We start from the raw sequence: 22,216 nt of genomic DNA on the forward strand, positions 1-22,216 counted from the left end.
TGAGCTATTAATTTATTTTTGCAAGGGTACAGAAATGTATCAGCAGTAGATGTAAGGGATACACAAGAAATTAAATAATTTCTGTAAATACTTCTAATGGTGAAAACGCTTAATTACATTACAGAGATGTAATTAAAAAAAAGTTGGCTCTATACTTTTTCCTAAGTGTTACATATTATTGCAAAGAGTGCGATGACTGAAAGACATTTTTTTAATTTCATAGATACTTTCATTTTTTTAATATGACAGCACTATATATTTTCCTATATTCACTGTTTCCCCAGTACAGCAGATTTTCTCTTAAGACAAAAAGAAAGAGAAAGAGAAAAAGGAAAAACAAAATTTCACAGAAATTCACGGTGAGGATTACAATTGCTTTTGTTTTTCAGAATTGTCCAGATTTCATGTTGATTTTGTACCTTTAACACTAACGGCCTCTAAGATTCCGCAATTATTTAACCAATATATAAGACCTGTTACTTTGGAAAACATTTCAAACTGTCACTAAACAGGATTACAACCTAAGTAACCTTAAAGATTATTTAAAAGCTTTATCATATACTTGTACTTTGAAGTAATATACAAATTCTGGGCTTAGGTAGAATAATTAGCTCCAAATGAAAACAAAATATGTAGTTTTATTTGCTACTCAGTGCATATACATTATGGTCTGATCTTTCATTCTTTAAGCCATATTGGAAAGAAGCTGAATTAGATACAAACTCTGCAGTACTGTTTGAAATATCCATCTCAATTTTTTAAAAACTTAATCTTTACATCATTGGTTATCACCTAATTCAAGATAGTGAACATTTAGTTGCATATGTGAACAATGCTAATATTCTATGTATATTCATTCACAAAACTCTAACAGCCTACTTTTGCAGCAGATTATTATTTTAACAAAGTTTTTTTCCTTCTTTGCATTCATTGAAATCGATGTGAAAATTTCACCACTGACTTCAACTGTCAAGGATGACCTTTTCAGAACACCACAAATTGCAAGCATTAAAAAATGCAGAAAATATTTGTTTATTTTTTTAAATATACATTTAACACTTTCACTTGTGATGAAAGGCTTGTCTTAAAAAAACATAATAACCAGATGAAGCCATCACTGGAAAAGTTATTCGGTCATATATATGAGTTCTGTAGGTAAAAAGCTCACAGAACATCAGGTTTACTGACAGACAACCAACAATTCATCAACTTCACAACTAGATGTAATATTGAACCTACAGTAGATTTTACATGGCTTTATACCAGAAAGTTAACAATAGGCTTGTTATTCTATAATTACAACATAAAAAAATCAAATTTAGCTGTCAGATCCATTCACTCATAAGAAAGAGCAACTATTGCTTAATAATAAAAAACTTTACCGCCAGCAGCTCACATATTTAGTTTCTTGGACATACAGACACTATCTATTGCCAGAGAAGCTTCTTTATTTCAGAATCTTAAAACAAACTAACAAACAAAAAAACCTCACCTTCCCTCACCCCCTCACAAGCTGTCGTGATTTACTAAGTGATTCAAACTACCATGAAGCAACTCACCGAAACACAGTCTTTCACTTCTCTTCATGTAGAAAGACCAGAATAAATGTGACATTTTGACTGACAGAGCAAATATTTCAGGAATGTGTCCTGTGCCTCAAATTCTTTGGGAAGTGAGGCACTTTGCTCATTACAGTAACTGTTTTCAGGTCAGAGGTCACTGATGATAATGTTGTTACCTTTAACCTCACTGATGGCCACTTCGAGACAGTGAGAAAAAGTATACAAAAGTGTATTGCAATACTAACCTTCAGTGACAAAAAAGGGTACTTTTCTACCTATATATATATATATTCATACACATAAGGTTTAGAATGTTTAAAAAAGGAGTTAATGTGGACATGCTAAACATCTTAACACATAACACTCGTGTTTGATAGAAAAGTGCCTAGTATATTGTTCCTTAAACAGAGCCTGAAATATCAAATCAATGTCAGAATACACAACAAAGGCAATCCTGAAAATGTTCAGCACTTCAACGGTGATGGATAATTTACAAAATTAATTGGATTCATTAATACTACCCGCCCCCCCCCATTTTAAAAGGAAATATATTCTTTTCTTACAGTATCTGCCATCTGCATTTTTTTTTTTTTTTTAAATTGTGTGTAATGGTTGTCTTGCAGAGTAGAGGAATATCTCTGCCTCTCCACACATTTTTCCCATTTTATAGCACGTCGCAGTGGCTTATTTTAAGACATCTTTTCACGAGACTATCCTGACACCAGGCTGCAGCTCGTAGATAAGCTTTTACATTAGTACTCCCCAGATACTGAGCTCCTGCTACAAGTAAGAGATAGAGGAATACTTACAGCACTTCCAGGTCGCGCAGAGCCCTAAACGCCCCATCTTCAATACAGCTGATCTGGTTGTAATCCAGTTGCCTGTTAAAGAGATTAGGAAGGTATTTGTAAGGGAGAGGAGCGTCGTCGGCAGCCCTGCGGAAGGGGTGGCAGAGCTGGGCCACGGGAACCCAAACGCTCTCGCAAAACCGCTCTCACGCTGGAGCCTGTCACGCCGCGCGCTGGCCTGGATGCTGCCACAGAAATCCCTTTTTGTTCTCAACTGTCTGCGCAAAAACAGCAGCTCTGGGAAAGCTCCAGTAAATAATAACCGCACCTTATATTAAATGCCAAAGGAATGCAATTTCATTACATCAAGAAAAGCTATCCATTAAAAGCTCTCAGCGTCATCTTGCTGAAACAATTTCATTAAGGTAAAGGACGGTAAATCACTTAATGTCACACGCATCCCCTCGGTGACCTAACAGAATCCATTTATCAGAGCAGCCCAGCTGCATGTTAATTCCACCCGCCGCGGCAGGGACTGGCGAGAGACACCACTTTTAGGGGTCCCTCTGCGTGTGTGCACGCCTGGACCGGGTGGGAGGTGCGGGGGCGTGATGGGTGTGTGTGTGTGCGTTAGAATAATTACCTTCTGGAATATTTCTAAACATAGAAATAATAGTGTCCACGGCATTTACCTACTTGGGTACTTATCGCCTTTAATTCTGCTCCAAATGAAACTAGTATTTCTGCTGTAACCTTCAGTATGTTGTGCTCTCTGCAATTATATGCAGATAGGATGTTGCAACGGAGCACTTGAATTCTGGACATAAAACTCAGCAATCCATCCCATACATTATTAATCTTTAAGTATGAAGTTATGAAAAATTTACATTCCTTTCCCTGAAGAATATTATTACCTTTTCAATTCAAAACATTGATACAGTACACACTGCCCAATTAAAAAATGTCTGCTGAGATTAACACATCTGCAAATACAAAATCCTGGTTTCTCTGCTGATAAAAGGATTTCCTGTAAATACTGTAACACGCCTTGCGCATTTCAGGGCACGTCTTGCAAAGCAAAGATGATACAACCTCACTTTAAACCACCAAAAGATCTTCTCCAAGCCAGTAACTTGTCAGTGGTGGATAATATATATGAGTAAATGTGTGTGAACAATACTAAGAAAATGAACAAAATACAAATGAACTCTGCCCTTCTGTCTTCAATTATATATTAGCTAGCAGGGCTAATGAGGCTTTTACTAAAGCATTTTCTGTGATTCTTCAGAATCTATGATAATGCTTTACTTTATTAATAAATCATCACACCCACTGTTGAGTGTAATGTACCAACTTCTATAAAGTTCTTCTAGTTTCATCCACATTTTTCATCTGAATTACTACTACACAGGAATTAAATATTGTCATAACTGTAACAGTGCCTGTGTTTCTGTACACTGAAAGCTAAAAGCAAACTATCATTTCCTGAATATGATCTTTAATCATTTTGGTGCAATGTTACAGCACCGGTGCTGCAGTGTTGGAATATTTAAGCCTACTTTCTCAGGCTCCTTCAATTTTTACTAATGAATTTCATTTAACAATTAAGTTAATAGCCTTTTTATTTTAAAGAGGTAAAATATATACACTGTACAATTCTCTAACCTCTTGAACAATTTATCAAAGCTATTTAAATTAGTACAATGGCATGAAATGTTACCCTTGACACGATACAAAAGAGAAACTGTTTCCAGACAAATTGGAAAAATCTTTTAATGCCATCAAATTTGCCTAATGCAGTCTGCAGGTTAATCTGTAAAAGGGTGAGCTGTATGTTTGCCCACATCTTATTATCCTTAGCTGTCAATGTATAAATCAGTGCTGACACAGCTTCTTCTAAATCATCCATATTATACACAAAGGAAAATCTTTTAACAGTAGAGAAAGCACTTGAGCAAATCTTGTCCTACACAAACTGAAAGGCAGATTTCTTCCACTAGACTGGCAGCAGTTGTGGTGCATATGAAAACTTTTGGACTTCTTCCTTTAATGAGTCACCATGACCACTACCTTAGTGAAGGGTGAGTTGCTTTCATTTAAATCTTTAGAAAGATTACTTTGTTTGCACTGAACTAATTAGTTGGTTTTGGTGTGGGGGAAAAGAATTTTGTGGGTGAGAGAGGAGAAACGTTTCCTAGTTTTATAAATTACTGGCTTTGAAAGATACTACCATCTTTATGTTTTATATGATCTTCCATCAGTTACGACCATGATATAAAGCGATCAGACACACACCATGAAGAACAATTGGCATGATATATATTTTTTAAGCCAGGAAAGGTACATGACTTTGAAGATTGTGTGCCTGGCTTGAATAGCACTTTATGGTATTTGTGTTAAGGTAAAGATATCCACTGCCTATATAATCCAAATGGAAAGCTGGACAATATTTCACAACCAGTATATCATTAACTTATGATGTCCCTCTAACAGATATACTGAAGCAGTCTGAATTTTTTTGGATAAGAACGGTTCCTGATAGCAAATCTGTGTGAGTGCTATGAATTATGACATAAACAAGAATACTAGAGAAAAAAAGCACACACTTCTCTAATTTTAAGTTATGTTTTATAATTTGGTTTTAGCATAATGACTTTCAAAACCACACATAAAAATCGACAATACTATAATGAAACTTTTCTCACCACTAAATTATTGAACATACCAGTATGCTTTTTCCCCTAGGAGTTTCTTTTCTTCTTTTCAAATTATTAAAACACCCTGAGAACAGAAGCTGATCAGAGATGGACCAGGAACTTTGCCCATCCTCATACTTCCCTTCTCCCCAGTCTCTCTTCATCACCTTCCCCTCAGCCCCATCTCCATGTTGGATCTTTCCTGTGCGGGATCTCTCCATCCCTTTGGAAAGTCACTATTCCTTTCTATCCCCTCCTCCCACAAGGCCAGCTGATTACCTCTGGCAGTGCCATTCCTGTGAAGGCTCATAAAACACCAAAAACCAGCAGTCACATTCAAAATCTTTCCGTTGTCACAGAGGATTAAATAGATTTTGCACCCATATGTGCAGCGTTACGTGGGTATTTCGTATACTTACGAATCTTCTGCTATTTGAAATGTTAATGTTTATGTGAGTTCAGCTGTAAGAACTAGTAAGAGCTATATAAAAAGCATTCACCTAATAAGAAAATGTCTGCTTTAAAATGCTTTTCATTTATTACTTTTGCTGATGCATCTTACACTGTAGAAACATGTTGCTAACTTATATTTTCTTCCCTTTTAGCATATGTTGTCTACCAGATAATGATAAATAAATATCTAAAAATAAACTGTGTTATACCACAAGAAGAGCATTTAGTGACTAACAGAAGATGTTGCATACATTAGAAAACTACTACCCTCACACAGAAAAAACTGTTATCTGACTGACAAAACCCCTTCTTTACTCATTCATAGAGGCTGCGTTAAAAGTTGGGGCAATTTCAGCCGATCTGTCTGCTTTCCTCTCCTGTTCTTCACGGCTTGAGGACACTCCGTGGTCCCATGCAAGAGAGGCACTGTGCAGCTTTACATTCTCCTTTGTTCAGAAACAATTACATTCCCTTAGTGTATCAACTTAATGGCATACATTGTTTAAGAAGTCATGAGAAAAAGTCAGAAGCTTTTCTAGATCCCTACGATAGCCTCCTTCCCAGTAAAAAACAATTAGAAAAATGTTTCCAGTTTAGCACATTATATGCTGGATGTTGCATCATTAAAATTCTTCCTTAGGAAAAGAACAGAGTGCACAATATTTATCACTGCAACAAAATTTTTGGAAACAGTCACTGTTTTTAATGTCTCCTTGTATTTTTTACAACAGAACTGAGTTATGTTTCCTATTTCTCAATTCCCTTCTCAATTTCAATTTCAAGCGGAATCAATAACTTCAGAGGCATTAGTTGAGAAAGATGTAACAAAATCATGTAAGAATTTATTCTAAGTTTTTTATCAAACTTCAGAGAACTGTTTTTTTCCCATGACTATTACTACTTACTGTGATTATTCTTCAATTTGGAAGTCAAGTGCTTTTTTTCTACTCGTCATTTATTTTGCTAATGTAGTTCATTTTGTTCTTTGTTAAATTTTCTCTGTAAAACATTTTGAATGTTTTTTTTTCCTAATATGCATAATATAGTAAATGATTAACCTTTTTCTTTTATCCAAAATTAAAAAGCAAGACTTACAAATATTTCCAAGTAAGGCATACTTACTCAATAAACTAGAAGAAATGGGAGAACGGATCTATAGTTCAACAGCTCTGTTCCCTCAAAATTATCCAGCACTCTACTTGGCTAAACCAGGAGCAAATTAAAAAAAAAGTATATTCCAGGAGCAAAATAAAAATATGGAGAACAAAATGAAACAGGAGAATGCCATGAAAAGGAGGATGAACACAGAATGAACAATCTGTAAACTATGATGTGATGGAAAGATACTATCACATCGGTATGACTTCCCAGAAATAATGCAACTTAGCAATTAGATGAAAAACAGCATCAAGGCTATTATAACATGGAGAGCAAATATATTCCTGTTCTAGCATGGAAGCCATATTCAGCACATATTCCATGAAAATTCTGTTAGAGTAGTTTATTTAAATATTTATTAGAAAATCTGTAGCACCATTTCTCCTTAGTTACTCTACATGTCAACAAACCTCCTTGCAAGTCTCCTCGACATGATTATGTCACCCTACTTAGTAAATCAGAGCAGCCTCCCTTCCTAAGGCCACATAGATACAGGAGGGCCTAAAGGCTCCTGAGAGCCCAACTAACTTTTGCATGAGAATTTAACACTAAACAGAAGCATAAACTGCTTTTCTTTACAATTCAAATCTTCAAAGAGGATTTACGTTATTCTCAGTACTTGACATAACCAAATAAAAGTTAAGGATAAGATTGAATCTAAGTCTTCCTACAACAGATTTTATCAGCTCAGTTCAAATTAATCTACCGCAGTTTGCTTTGTATTATCACAGAAAAATCTATGGGAAACTACCTAAACCACTGCAACATTTGGTACTTTTCCTTGTAAAAGCATAGGCCACATTTTTCGTTAGGGTAAATTCAGACACCATGTGAAATTTTGTGTAAGTATTGGCACTTTTCTTAGCAGATGAAACCACACCTACTTCAGCTGCTTAGGTTTTATTCAACTAACATTGTCACATAATTTTATCAAAATCATCAGAGCAGGGGCAAAAATCTACCTCTCAAAAACGGAGCATAGCACTATTGTTCTTTCAGTGGTGTAAACATTTCTTTCTTTGCTTTTCAAGCCTAATTACTTTTTTTCCTAGTAACCAGATTCAAGAAACAACCCATCCAAACTTAAAATCTATGCCACTAAAGCATTTTCTTACCATCTTAAATAAGATTCCTGAGGTTGGGGAGATTTTAAACATCTTTCACATCCAGTGTGAGCATCGTATCACCAGGAAGGGTTATGAAACCATCATTAACATGTATATTAAAAAATCTGTATGTAATTTCCAATTTATATGATAATTTCTATTTGTTTTTAAAAAACAGTGGGTGCCACTGTGTTCTCTGAAGACCTTGGCTTCTTGGTGCATGTTTTTCTCCCTGAAAAAGTAGTAAGTTAGGAGTAACTTTCAGAATTATATTTCCAGAATTTGCACCCTAATTTCTGTCAAGTCCCAGATCAGCATCTATACTAAAAGTGGATAATTCTTCAAGTCATTGCCCTTGAACAAGAAAATCAAGACTTTTGAGACAGAGTAGCTAGCTTTTTTCCTACATTTGAACTGCCAAAATATGCGATACTGGGCTTCCAGTTCCTCAGACTGTTCCAGTTCCCAGTATCCCATATTCCTCAGACTGGAAGCCCAGTGCAAAATGACCTTATAGCAGCTTTCCAGTACCTGAAGGGGGCCTACAAAAAGCTGGAGAGGGACTTTTCCACAAGGGCATGTAGTGATAGGACAAGAGATAATGGCTTCAAACTGGAAGAGGGTAGATTTAGGTAATACATAAGGAAGAAATTTTTCACTGTGAGGGTGGTGAGGCACTGGAACAGGTTCCCCAGGGAAGTTGTGGATGCCCCATCCCTGGAAGTGTTCAAGACAAGGCTGGATGGGGCTTTGAGCAACCTGGTCTAGTTGGAGGTATCCCTGCCCATGGCAGGGGGGTTGGAACTAGATGATCTTCAAGGTCCCTTCCAACCCAAACCATTCTATGATTCATTTTTTGTCACTTCTGAAGAACTTGATTCATTACCAATAATTGGGCTGTATGGGTGAGCGTGAAGCTGGGATGCTCTGTCTGGCATTTGTGAGATGACATCTGAGTTGTGCACATGGTCTCAGTCTCCCCAGTAGAAGACAGACACTGGTAATGCTGGGCTGAGTCCAACCAGTACAACCAAGATGGGAGGGCTGGGGAAGGTGACATTCAGGGACAGGCTGTGAGAACTGCATTTGTTCAGCCTTAAGAAGAGAAGGCGAAGGGGAGATCTTATTGTTGCGTACAATTGCCTAAAGGAAAGGTACAGACAGAGCCAGACTCTTCTCAGTTATAAGACAAGAGGCAAGAAACAAGGGAAAATCGGAAATTCCAATTAGATATAAAGTTGGTTTGTGTGGGCTAATGGTTCCTCATGATTTTGTTATTTTTACTATAAAGGTGTGGCAGGTTTCCTGTCTTATCAATTCTAATAATACCTTGACCATTTTGCTTTTATCTTCTACAGAATTTATACTGTGAATGTTATTAAGAAGATGTTCAGAAAGGAAGTATGATGGCCTCGTTTTATGGAAACTAGACAGCTTCTTCTGAGAAACATCTAGAGCTAACATATTAGCAGGAAATCAAAAGATCATAGTGGTATCATCAATCCTAAAGGAAGCAATTTCCTTCAGATAAGCTGCGTTAACATCTAATTCCCTTTAATCTGTGAAGACTAGAAGGAATGTTTTCCAAATATTCCAACTCCTGGTTTGGATGGGGAAATACTTAGAGAGAGTGAGAAAACAATGAGTCTCCATTGAGGAAAACAGGTAATCAGGTCAACTTCTGTAAGATTTGTTAACTACCTTTGAAAAAGCTTACTAGATGGGATGGTTGCCACTCACTGCATTTAAAAAAAAGGTCTCTGTAATTTATATTGAAATTGATGTAATTAATGTTGTTACAAAAAGCAAATCCTGAATTTACAACATGTTTTAATACAGGTTGTACCTTCACCTATCTCTTCTATATGTTTGGTTAACATCTTTAACATTATGCTCAACCACTAGGCAATTACAGAACAAATGCTGAAATTAGAACAAATATTCATTCCGATATGACAGTTCTCAGTAAGTATACACAAATATTTCGTTCCTGGACCTTAAATTACTCACCCAATAGATCCTAAATTCCTACACTTCATAGTTTTCTTCTTTTGCAGAATGATGCTTTCTACAGCTATCACTCACAAATTGTCCCAATTTTCTTCAACAATGAAATAAAAATAGCACAATTCTAGCCATCACCCTTCTCTAAGTGTAATGTCCAAGGCTAAATGGAAGGCTAAGGTTCAAATCTTCTTGCCCAAGCTTCTGAAAAGGCTCCACGGCCTGATCTAGTTACATAAATGCTGTGCTAGAATCCACCTGACTCACCCCACAAACTCACTCGTCATTCTGATGCTCACATCTACACCTCACACAATATAAGGTGCTCTTCCTGAATGACCAGGAGCGTAGCTAGCATTTACAAGACAGAGAAATGTATTTCTTAGGACCTTCAATTGTAGTGGGATTATAAAGATTTCCGATTGTTTTTTCCTTTTTTTTGGTCTCCTTGGGACCACCCATAAAGGATGTAACTGTAGTATTTATGCTGTCACAATAAACTATATGCCACAGACATGATTTGGCCTTTGTGGCAATGCAATGGCCTTTATGAATGTGGTTTTTTTATTATCTCCCAAAAGAGAAAGACTTTAAAGGGTATATCTACTGTTTTATGCATGTTTTAGGCATAATTCAGGATCCTTACCTTGAAAATGCACACCAAGATATAAATATTATCTTAGCTAAAGATTAGCATCCTAATTAGGTTCCTGTCTGGAATTAGCTACCCATATATACTTATTACATTCTAAATTACTGCCCTGTCACTAGAAAATTCTCGATGCTGTTATTTTTACTACCAAAGTTCCTTTCTGTAGCTGTATCAATTTTCAAATATAAAAGATCACACAGAAAAATGCAGGCTTCTCCTTGTAGCCAAGCCCCTTTTAGACCATAAATAATGACCAGACCAGTTCTCAATACAAACTCATAAAACATCAATTAAAGAAAGTAACAGAGCTACTTTGAGAAGCGTTTGCATGTTTCTGAACAGAACAGATTTGAACATAGTGGTTTTTCCGTTAAGAAGTGGTAGGACTTCATTGCAGGGAAGAACCAGATCATAAACATGGTTAAATAAAAAAAATTAAAATTTTCTAAATATCGTATCAACTAGGCCAAACTCGTGGGCATTTTGCTAAATCTTTGAAAAGACATCCTCTTAACTGAATTTTGTGCAGTGCTGTGCAGAATGAAGCAGAGTCCATCACAGGAAGATGGAAATGCAAAGGGCTCCCTGTCCAGTTGCCTCCTACTGGGGATATGACATCATGTCGTTTCCTTCGTAATCATGGAGCAGTCTGTTTTCCAAGTAATACAACTAAAAAGTTCATCTGTTTTAACCCCGGCAACTTCAATTAATAAAAAGTATTTCAATAGAAATGACGTGAAACCCTCATATAACGGCCTAATACTTCTCTGTTTTCATTGATGCCACATAAGATAGCAATTATATTTTTTCACAGCTGCACCACATTGGCAGCTCCATAGTCTTTCTGGAACCCACTAGTATACGTCCTCTGTCTTTGTTGATTGTTTATAAGTGATGAGTCCTCAGCTTACAGCAGGGGTTATAGCTTTTGAGTGCATGACCTTCTATTTCCTACTATGCAAGTTCATCACAGTCTTCAGGTCGTTCAGGTCTTTCAGTCCACTAAAATGATCTACCACTCTAAACAGAAAGTCGAAAAGTCACTGCTTTCCTTTGTCTTGAAACTCACATACTTCCACATTTAGAAGCCATAAGAATTCAAAACCTGCCCATGAACTTCAGGGTCACTATCTCCAGGAAAACGAATATCTGTCTTTTAGAAAAGACTTATTTTGCCACAGAAGAAAATTGCATAAGAAAAGTAGTCACAGAAGTACAAAAATATATGCTAGCAAAACAAGATAATAGCACGATTTTTCTTTCTTTCTTTTATACAAGCTGACAAAAGGCAAACTCTTAGACCCACAGCAAAATGAAATTTTCCACATGAAACAATGAAATGTTTAAAATAGCCTGACATTCAAATATTAAACTCTGGTTACCATAAGCAAATAGTTATAATGCCTTGTTGCATTCAACTCCATTTCAATGTTTTAGATTTTGTATAGGGTAATTTTAGGATGCTTAAGATACGTTAAAGTATTTTGCCAAAACAAATGGTATGTGTTGATTTTATGCAGAGATTCCTTAAGCAGCTATAAAAGTGCTTGGGAAACAGAGATCTGATACAACGAAAGCACATTGTATTGACAAAGCATTACCATCAGAATACGTGCATGAAGGAGGAAAATGCTTACAGATTTTTTATGTCTACGGCTCCTCGGAATGCCTTCCTTGGTATTGCTTGAATCTGATTTTCACTGAGGTCACTAAAAAAAAAAAAAATTAAATTAAACTTAGAACCTGCCATATATATTTATTTCTGTATATAAGAAAAAGAACATGTAGGGAAATAATTTCAGCCATTACAGTTCAGTCAGTGTTTTGAATGAAGCTTATTTTATTACCTTAACTGATTTGTAATTGAAGAAATAGGAGCAGCAATAATACTCAAATTAGTTTATCTGTCTTGCACTAAGTATCTCCTTTACAAAGCAACAATATATATGCCAAACAAAAGAAGCATTACATAATTTAACAACAAAGGCCAAACTGATTTAATTTTTAACTGTTTGATTTTACTTTTCAACCCATTCCAAACCCACGACATCCAATGTTTGATCATGTGTTCAGCTTTATGCAAGGAAGACTGAAAACAAGCAAAAAGAACAAGTAGCAAGCTGTTGAGAAACAACTATCAATCTGTATAACATCTGAGATAAATATATTTCTGAATTTTGTTTCAGTGGCAAGCACCATATATGTTAAAAGAAGGCATTAAAAACCATCCTCCACCAGATACCTAATGCTCCTCCCCAAAATTCCTTCATGACCAGCTGACCCGGCCAACTGAAACTAGTGTGTTTTCTGAAAGAGAGATATTCATTAATATTTTTTTGCTAGCAATATCAACCAAACTTTTTTTAAAATTTTAGAAATACTTTTGGCCTTCACAGTTCCATATTGGAAATAGAACCTAGAGAACTGAAGTAACGACAGTAGCAAAAGAGACAGAAAAAAAAAAAAAAAGAAAAAAAAAAGGAAAACAAACCCAAACTACAATCCAGTGCTTTTCATGTATGCTATACCCTATTAACCCCATTAATTCAGTGACATGATCAGTGGATTAAAGTCGTTAGTGCAGTTTGAAGGTTTAACTTCAGACTATAGTTTGGCACCCTGGATCAAACTACTCGGATGGTTCAGAAATGTCTGATGGCCTTCAAAAGGACCTATCTGCCTTGTAGTCTTAAAATTATAAAATCAGATCTTCTTTTGGAGGCATTCAGAGATGCATATCTCTATAGATAACGTATACACAAGAATACGAGAAATTATATGAAGAGGCTTACTTGAGCCTCGGAATAAAATTTAGAAATGAATCAGATGCATACAAGCTGTGTCTACACCAGGGTTTTCAGCCAGTCTGCAGAGCAGAAGTAGATTTCATTTTGGTAGAACCAAATCAGGACCTTCGCTCCAAAAGCACATCGTATGCACTCCAACCCCTAACAGGAGAAGTAAAATTGTCCAATGTTTTGCTTTTTAGAGACATCTTTTAGATGACCTTTTCAGAAACAGCTTTTAGAAGAAACATTACAAAATGGTGCATAGATATAAGAGATCTAACTCAGATGAAGTGAATAAGCAAGAATCATTTCGTTGATTAAATATAAACAGTCATGCTTTTAACATATTCTTTCCCTAAAACGTAATCTAGCATGAGCTCATGTTTCCAGTTATTAGTAATCATTCCTGGAGATCTCATTCAGATTTATGAACTTAAAAAAAATAATTCGAGGACTTTATAAAATCCCACACTGCCTGAGTCTAACAAAACTTATATCAACATAATCCCTTTGAAAATAATTCTATATACATTGACAGCAACTTTGTTTTATCCAATTCACTCTGAATTTATGGAAAATCACATTCTATTTACTAAATCCTTCACAGTTCACTCATCTAACTGCACTGCAATATCTTGCAAGGTGTATTTAAAACTAGACCCAATTTTACTATTATTAACCATGTGTGAAAAAGAGAATCTGTGAGCTGTGATTTAATTTTCAAGCCACCTAAGTAATCTTGAAATGGGATATGACTGCACTGCTCCAACAATAAATTCAATGGCAATGAATGAGAAAGCAGCCTTCAGCATTTGTTACGGCAACATGATTTAACAGCCTACTTCCTTTGAAAAAAATTCCATTGTAAGTATAAACAGCAAATATCTATATTTACACTTCTGTTTAATTGACTAATACATTTTAGCTATATAAAAATTTTCCGTAAAGCAGTTAAGATAGCAGTAGTGATTTTTATAACGATCAATGATTAGTTTATAACACAGATATATGTATGTATCTACGTAAACCACTGCCATACTCATAAATATATACTGCAGGAGGTATGGGTAATGGTCCATTACGCTTTTTATGACAGATAATAGAGTGTCATCATTCACCATTTTATATAATTAAAAAAAGAAGACGATGAATAAGATTGAGACAATATGTAAATTATTTTTTAAAATCTAATAAAAAATATCAATGGTCAAAAACTTTCTTTTCTTGACTAAATGCAAATCTTAGCATGAATGCAAGGACTCACAAGTAAGAGCTATTGAGCCAGGGTCCTCAATAAACAATGCACTGAGACTTGACTTCAGCAAGGCTTTTCACACTGTCTCTCATAACATCCTCCTTAGGAAACTGAGGAAGTGTGGACTAGATGAGGGGACAGCAAGGTGGATTGAGAGCTGGCTGTGTGACAGGACTCAGAGGGTTGTGATCAATGGAGCAGGGTCAAGTTGGAGGCCTGTAACCAGTGGTGTCCCCTAGGGGTCAATACTTAGACCAGTATTGTTTAACGTATTCGTCAATGACCTGGACGAGGGGACAGAGTGTATGCTCAGCAAGTTCGCTGATGATACCAAACTGGGTGGGGTGGCTGACACCCTAGAGGGCCGTGCTGCCACCCAGCATGACCTAGACAGGCTGGAGAGCTGGGCAGAGGAGAACCTAACGAGGTTCAACAAGGACAAGTGTAGGGTCCTGCACCTGGGGAGGAAGAATGTCAGGCACCAGTATAGGTTAGGGGTGGGCCTGCTGGAAAGCAGCTCTGCAGAAAAGGATCTGGGGGTCTTGGTAGACAGTAAATTATCCATGAGCAAGCAATGTGCCCTTGTCGCCAAGAAGGCCAACAGAATTCTGGGCTGCATAGGGAAGAGTGTGGCCAGCAGGTCAAGGGAGGTCATTCTCCCCCTCTATTCTGCACTGGTGAGGCCACAACTGGAATACTGTGTCCAGTTCTGGGCTCCCCGGTTCAAGAGAGACAGGGAACTACTGGAGCGAGTCCAGTGCAGGGCAACAAAGATGACTGAGGGACTGGAGCATCTCCCTTATGAGGAAAGGCTGAGAGAGCTGGGACTCTTTAGCCTGGAGAAGAGAAGGCTGAGGGGGGACCTTATTAATGTTTACAAGTATCTAAAGGGTGGGTTTAAGGAGGATGGAGCCAGACTCTTTTCGGTGGTTCCCAGTAACAGGACGAGGGGTAATGGGCACAAGCTGGAACATAGGACGTTCCAATCTAATATGAGAAAAGACTTCTTTGTGGTGAGGGTGACAGAGCACTGGAACAGGCTGCCCAGGGAGGTTGTGGAGTCCCCTTCTCTGGAGACTTTCAAGACCCGCCTGGATGCAGTGCTGAGTAATGTGCTCTAGGCAATCCTGCTTTAGCAGGGGAGTTGGACTAGATGATCTCTAGAGGTCCCTTCCAACTCTGAAAAATTCTGTGATTGTATGTGTGCATACGTATGTCTGTGTGTATGCACAGGGGAAAGAGAGCAAACTAACAGCATGCCACATTTACCCCTGGGGCCACGCAGTCAACACCAGGACAGGCTCATGTAGACTAAAGTACACCGTTCCCTGCTAATTTTAGCACATTTGAAATATGAACTACTTGATTGCAAAGGCTCCCAACCTTCCTGTGCAAGGCACTTGTTTAAAGCATCCCTCTAAAATGGGGAGAGCTAAGTTAGGTTGGCAAATGTCATTTTCCAAGAGAAATTTTTTTGCAACGCGTCTGCTGGTTTGTGAAACTTTCTTGGAATTGTTTATCTAACAAAAGTGTAAGTTATTCATTCCTTCCTTCATTGCAAAATTCTACCTCTCTTATAACGACTGATTTTCAACTCACAATTTATGCCTACTTATAGCAGGAAAAATTTTTAGTAATTATTTATTGATTGTTTCAACTTTTCATCTGCTCAGTCTAAAAAGTTTTCCTTATAAAAACCTTGAGGGGCTTAAACAAACATTCAACTTTTTCTTCTTGCATAAATTACATCTACATTTCACACTGCAGACCCAGGACTCGGTAAGAAATTGCTGTGTGGTCTTCTTTTATGATGTTTTAACTTGCTCCACTGCAATTCTTAGATTGCTCACAGAAAAGAAGGTCACAAGCAGCACAGGGTGCACTGTGACTTTCTGGGGAAATGGGGCAAGTATCTGTTTTGTAGATAAAACTAGGCAATTTTGCAGGCCATTATGTTCCGTTGATTTGACTTTACGGCTTATATTTTGTAGTGAAGAAAGGTGCAAACCCCTTTTCAGCCTGAGGTCATTGTTTTCCTGCACTAATAATTCTATGAACTTCACATCCCTTTTCAAAAAGAGGCAGCATTTGGATATTGGGTATAATTTATGATGGCACTTGGTACCCCTAAAATGAAAGAGCCTCTAAGCACTTCTGTAAAATTTAAGCCACTAAACAACAGAACATCCTGCTTTTACAAGAACAAATCTGTATTTTTGAAAGAAAAAGCTGGAACCTGTCTTCACATTTGAAACGAGCAATCTGACCAAGATACTTCAATTGGAACAAATTCTTTTCCATTTTTATTACAGCCCACGACTTTACATGAAAATCCAGCATTCCTCTGGAACAGCAGGACTGATTTTAAAAGGTTTTATATACAGGTAGATTAAAAAAAGCCAAGATTTTTTAAGATTAAGATTTTTTTTTTAATAAAACACAATGGTCTAGTAAGATGTTTTGATGAATTCATCTTTATGCAGATTCCAGTTGTCTTACAGCCTTCTTTCAACTGAAATATTTTGACTCTACTGTATCATTCCTAGAGAGATAAATTCCAAATTATTAAGTCTGAAGTGGAGTACCATAGACATTGACCCTTCAAGAAAATTCATTAGTGCAACTTTGTGGGCTTCATTCATTACATTCACTTGCCAGCAGAGCACCTTCAACCTCCCAGCCCCACTCACCCATTACCAAAACAGTGCGCGGGGCCAGAACTGCCGTATAATAACTTCAGTCACTTTTAGTTTGAGATGTCCTCAAGACAAAAGGTGGCACCATAATTGGGGTTAAATAGATGTTCACACAAAAAGCCATCCAGGCAAGTTAGCCTGGGAGCAGCTGAAAGAGGCTCTTCAGAGAAGGCACCGATGAGCACCTGAGCTGCTCTAGACCCAACTGTACCATCACGTTTCTAGTGATTTGTTTTAAGCTGAGTACATGACAAGCCTTATTCTGAATTGTAATATTCTGTCTGAAATCCCATGTTCTCAAAAGCAAAACAAGAAAACCAAATCCATATACCAAACAAAGCTGAAGACACACAGAGGAAAATGAACAAAGATTTCTGAGTTCTTGCCCAACTAGAGTGATTCTTTGAAAAACTTGCATGCTTTTTTTTTTTTTTTCCCTCACAGAAGGTCAGGTGTGTGTTTCTAAATCAGAGATTAAATATGTTGCACCTAAATATTTATTTTTTTTAAATTAACATAGTCTATCCAAGTATTCAAACTCAGTAATAAAGCCAGAGAAAGACTATAGCCTCTCTAAGATCCGTGATCAAGTAAGTCCTGGAATTATCGTGCTTACATAAAATATAATTTATTTCTAAACAAACCAGGTCAAGGCAATTTACATGCTATGTATACTGATAATCGTATATGCCTCAGCTTTTAAACTGATTTCCAAAGATTAAGGATTTAATTCTGATATTTTCAATGACACTACAGTAGAACTTTTCTAATTTGAGATTATGCCCGAAAGAATGTAGATTTCTGTATTTCACAAGCCAATGAAATAGGAAAAAATTAATAACAACAATAACAAAAAATAATCAAACTTCTCATCCCCACCCTCCCCCCAAAATCAGCTTCATTTTATGTATTCAGTTAATTATTTTTTTTTTTCTCCAGTGTACATTAGTAATCATAATGCATTATGCTTTGTGGAAATAGCAGAAAGACCTTGCCAAAACCCTGCTACTACTGAATTCTTCCTAAGAACAGGATGGAAATTTCTATTTATCATATTTACTGGTTAGTAGATAGAAGTATATCAGAGAGAAAAACCCCAGCCTAGAATCCTGCTAACATTTGAAATTCACACCAATAGAATATAATAACTTATTCCCATAGAAAACCTCAAAAACATATATACTGTTGCATTTTTATCTGAGGATAAAGCCCTCAGATAACCCGATGTTAATGAGCCTGATAGAGTGCTTCAGCTCTTAAAAAATGCAGACAGCACTGCATTGCAGCTATTTTATTACTCACCATGTATGGTTCCCAGTTGAATATCGCATTTACCCTTAAAAGGAGTGCTAAATTTTTAATTATATAAATTGAAACACCACATGTAATATCTATATCATATGATGTTACGGCTGTGTCACAGTTTTCTTGTGTGGCTAAAACCATTGTTTGTTCTGAAACAATAAATCTTTTGAAGATGGCAAACCTGCTTCTAAATTTAATTACTTGTAATTTTATTTTCCTCTATGGTTTAACCTCCCTCTGTGTCTGACCAGCGATATCATAAATCTATACTGCCATTCTCTACTTTGTAAAATACTGCGTACTGAGAATGAGTCATGTGTTTTGATTTTTAAAGGAAAAGGCAGAAATACTGAGTCAAACTAAGCATCCAATACTTATCAGTTTATTTACGCCAATTCATAAAAACAGCTCAGAAGGTGGCTATTCCATAATCAGCATCCTTAATAATTAAATATATCTGACATGAATAAAGCCTTGCTTAGTACTTTCTTCTTACTGGAAAATAATAGTTTTAATGTTAGCTAACTATATTCTGCATGAAATCTTTTAGCTTAAAGCCATCAGCCCTTGTCCTATTGCAACAGGCCCTGCTAAAAAGTTTGTCCCCATCTTTCCTGTAGGCCCCCTTTAAGTACTGAAAGGCCACAATAAGGTCTCCCTGGAGCCTTCTCTTCTCCAGGCTGAAGAACCCCAACTCTCTCAGCCTGTCCTCACAGGAGAGGTGTTCCGTCCGTCTTTGTGGCCTCCTCTGGACCTGCTCCAACAGGTCCATGGCTTTCCTACTTCTCCAGCCGCAGTCACCTTAATGAGGCATGCCATCTAAAATCATGAACATATTCCAAAGCAAGACCCAGGTTTGCAAGAGCTATTATGTATTCCCCTGGTTTGGATGTTATGGAAAATGAAGTACTCTGCCTCACTGGGAGGCAGTGAAGACACCAGCAGTAAAACCTGAGCTCCCGGAAGGCGAGAGCACGCTGCGACGTGACGCATAAGAGAAGTGAGCCACAGCCCCAAGTTTCAATTGTGTCTTTGTATGTCTCAAGAGAAGGATGGAAAGAGATTATTTAATATGATTAACGCTGGCAGCTGCCTCTATTTGCAAAAGCTGCTGTAGCAGTGGGCTTTCCAATGTAAAGAGGACAGAATGAAACAGCAAAGTAGGTTTTTTTTGTTTTGCTGGATTTCTGATTTGGATTTCACTCCTAAAATGCCAGACAGTTTTCCACTTTCTGAATCTGAATAATAAATATGTACTTCTACTCCGTATTAGGTGGTTTGCAATATAAGGGAAAACTTTTGATCAGATATTTTTTACTGCTCATGAACCTTCATTTATCATCACACAACCATACTTTTAAATTGCAAAGTTGCAATATGACTAGGAATTTAATCTAAGACCTTTTTTGAATGCTACAAAGGCACGCTTTGGCAACCGCTAGTTTTATTGTATTAGGATAAGGTATATAAGCATGAAAATTACTCTCAGAACTATGTAACAAGAATCAAAACAAAGTACAGGCTTCAAGAATACAGATGCTACTGAATTATTACATTACGGTGTAAATGCAGGGAGAGTATCCTCTAGAATTAATAGCTCGGGTGAACCAAACCTCTTGAAGCATATTAGAATTCCATCATGGTAGAAAAGTATCACATTGTAGCATAAGCTTACTAAACAAATGCGAATGTTTTAATCTAGAACACAACAGGTTTTTATCCCATGTTCAGCAAATATATTAATATAGTCAAACAAGCAAGTACCTTTCCCATCAGTCAAATGAGGCTTATCCCGTTAATTGATACAATACTGACATATGTTTGGCTTTATAGAGTTACTGTATAACAAGTTACTGTACTGCATCACTTATTTATGAAGATAATCTTATACTCAAATGGCTTCTCATGTTCTTTTAGCAAGGCATAGCTTTTCGGCTGGTCTACAGATAAAGTAAGACAGACAGAATAGGGAAATGTTTAAAAAAATATATGCTTAACAATTCAGTCTAAACTCCTGTTCTGAAAAAAAACCAAACCACAAAACAAAAAAGAACCAAAAAACCATCAAACCCACGACTTCTGCTGTATGATTTTTCTTTGGATATGCGATAAAACAATTTTGCCTCTTATTGATTTCAATTGGTTTTTTTTAATTCTTCAGTAAAGCATCCAATGCAGCTATTTCTCCTCATAATGAAGATACAAAAAGAGTCCAATAGTATCAGCAGGGGCCGATATGGCTCTAGGCACATATTTATCTCCTTGTGAAGATCAAAAATCTGAATTATAAATCCTAGCATTAGTTCCGTAAATCATTATTGCTGGTCGTATCATCATTCCAACCTGCTTCCCATAAGAGGAATAAAATTTCACGTTTGAGAGAGGTACTATTAACCTCCTTTTACAGATGGAGAAATCAAGGTAGTATATATCAGTGGTAGTATGTACCAGTACCGTGCTGGGGAGCACAAAGCACATGAGAAAAATTTAGACCACAGAATTTCAGGTTCTCTCTGCATCACTGATTTCCATTTGCTCTGTTGACTCCCTAGAGATTCCGATGCTGTACACAGCAGACACATAATCTATTCCCCCGCTAAAGCAGGATCACTCCCTGTGCCACCATGTGCTACATCGCACAAGTGAATATTCCATATCTCACAACATAGGGCAATTACCACTGCAATATGGACAAAACGATGTGAGTCACAGCGACTTCTATGGTAAGGAATGAATCTCCCACTTTTCTAAGAACATTCAGACTAAATTTCCCTGCTCACTTTCATCTCTCAGTTTTTAATGATACTGCTTTTAATGATAACAATGAAGTTTCTTTTACTATTAATGTTTAAATATGATCCATTTATCTATCTAAAATTTCTTAGTATGGCTATTCATATATTATTATCTGTATTATTTAAGTAGCAGACATTTTTATCCATTTTATCTATTTATTTATTAAAGCAGAGGTGCAGATAATTTACGTATCAGTACAGAATATATATAAAAAAGAGTAAAACTAACGCAACAATAGGAGTACTGCCAGCCTGATAATCTGAGAGTTTATCAGTACCTTCAACCTTAACATTTAGGATAAGTCATCAAAAATTTAAATGACAATTAGCACTAGCCCTTTTTGTTTGAGAAACAGCCCGACGCTTCATAACTATCCAATATCATATGATATTAACTTGTTTATAATTTTGAGTAGTAGTAATTGGTAATTTCTGCGGAATGAAAATGGCACAGAGTACAAGTACCGGGCCTGTCTGACTTTTTAATAGGATCACATTTTGGGTTTGGAATAAGCCAAACCCTCCAATCTCAGTCTTGGCATGAAAGTTAATCTATGGGCCGCAAAATCAATTCTACTCTACAATGTCTCCAACAGTTCACTTAAATCAATTTGTATATTCTGGTACCATTTGAAAATAATTGCTTAAGGAGCTTCAGCAGTTATTCTTTATTGTGCTAGAGTGTCCTAGTGTGGCAAATGCTAATTGTAAAATAAAATAGAAGTATTAGGACCACACATGTATTTTACTGGACTCTTAGAATTTATTTTTGAAAAGGAAAGCAGTCTTTATTAGTCTGTTCCACTAAATTAATATGTAACTCTCTTTTGTTTAGGGCTACAAAATAAAAAATAGAAATAATTACACAGTGTAGCTCCTAAAGAGGAAAGGACCACCCACAATTTCAAAGAGAGGGAATTGCAATACTACTTCAAATTTGGCTTCAATGTAATCCTT

The 22,216-nt window shown here is 36.6% G+C and overlaps 1 protein-coding gene across 5 annotated transcripts in view; it reads right to left on the reverse strand.

Annotated features, from left to right (window-relative positions):
- SLIT2 (slit guidance ligand 2) overlaps positions 1-22,216 on the reverse strand; it is a 266,165-nt gene that overhangs the window by 98,314 nt on the left and 145,635 nt on the right. For all 5 annotated transcript variants that reach the window (XM_054202905.1, XM_054202906.1, XM_054202904.1 and 2 more), the window contains exons 5-6: positions 12,057-12,128; positions 2,372-2,443 (exon numbers count right to left, since the gene is read on the reverse strand). In XM_054202905.1, coding sequence (XP_054058880.1) covers positions 2,372-2,443; positions 12,057-12,128 — 144 coding nt within the window. The remainder of the gene's footprint in view (positions 1-2,371; positions 2,444-12,056; positions 12,129-22,216) is intronic.

This window comes from Rissa tridactyla, chromosome 5 (genome assembly GCF_028500815.1).
Source record: "Rissa tridactyla isolate bRisTri1 chromosome 5, bRisTri1.patW.cur.20221130, whole genome shotgun sequence".
Taxonomy (NCBI): domain Eukaryota; kingdom Metazoa; phylum Chordata; class Aves; order Charadriiformes; family Laridae; genus Rissa; species Rissa tridactyla.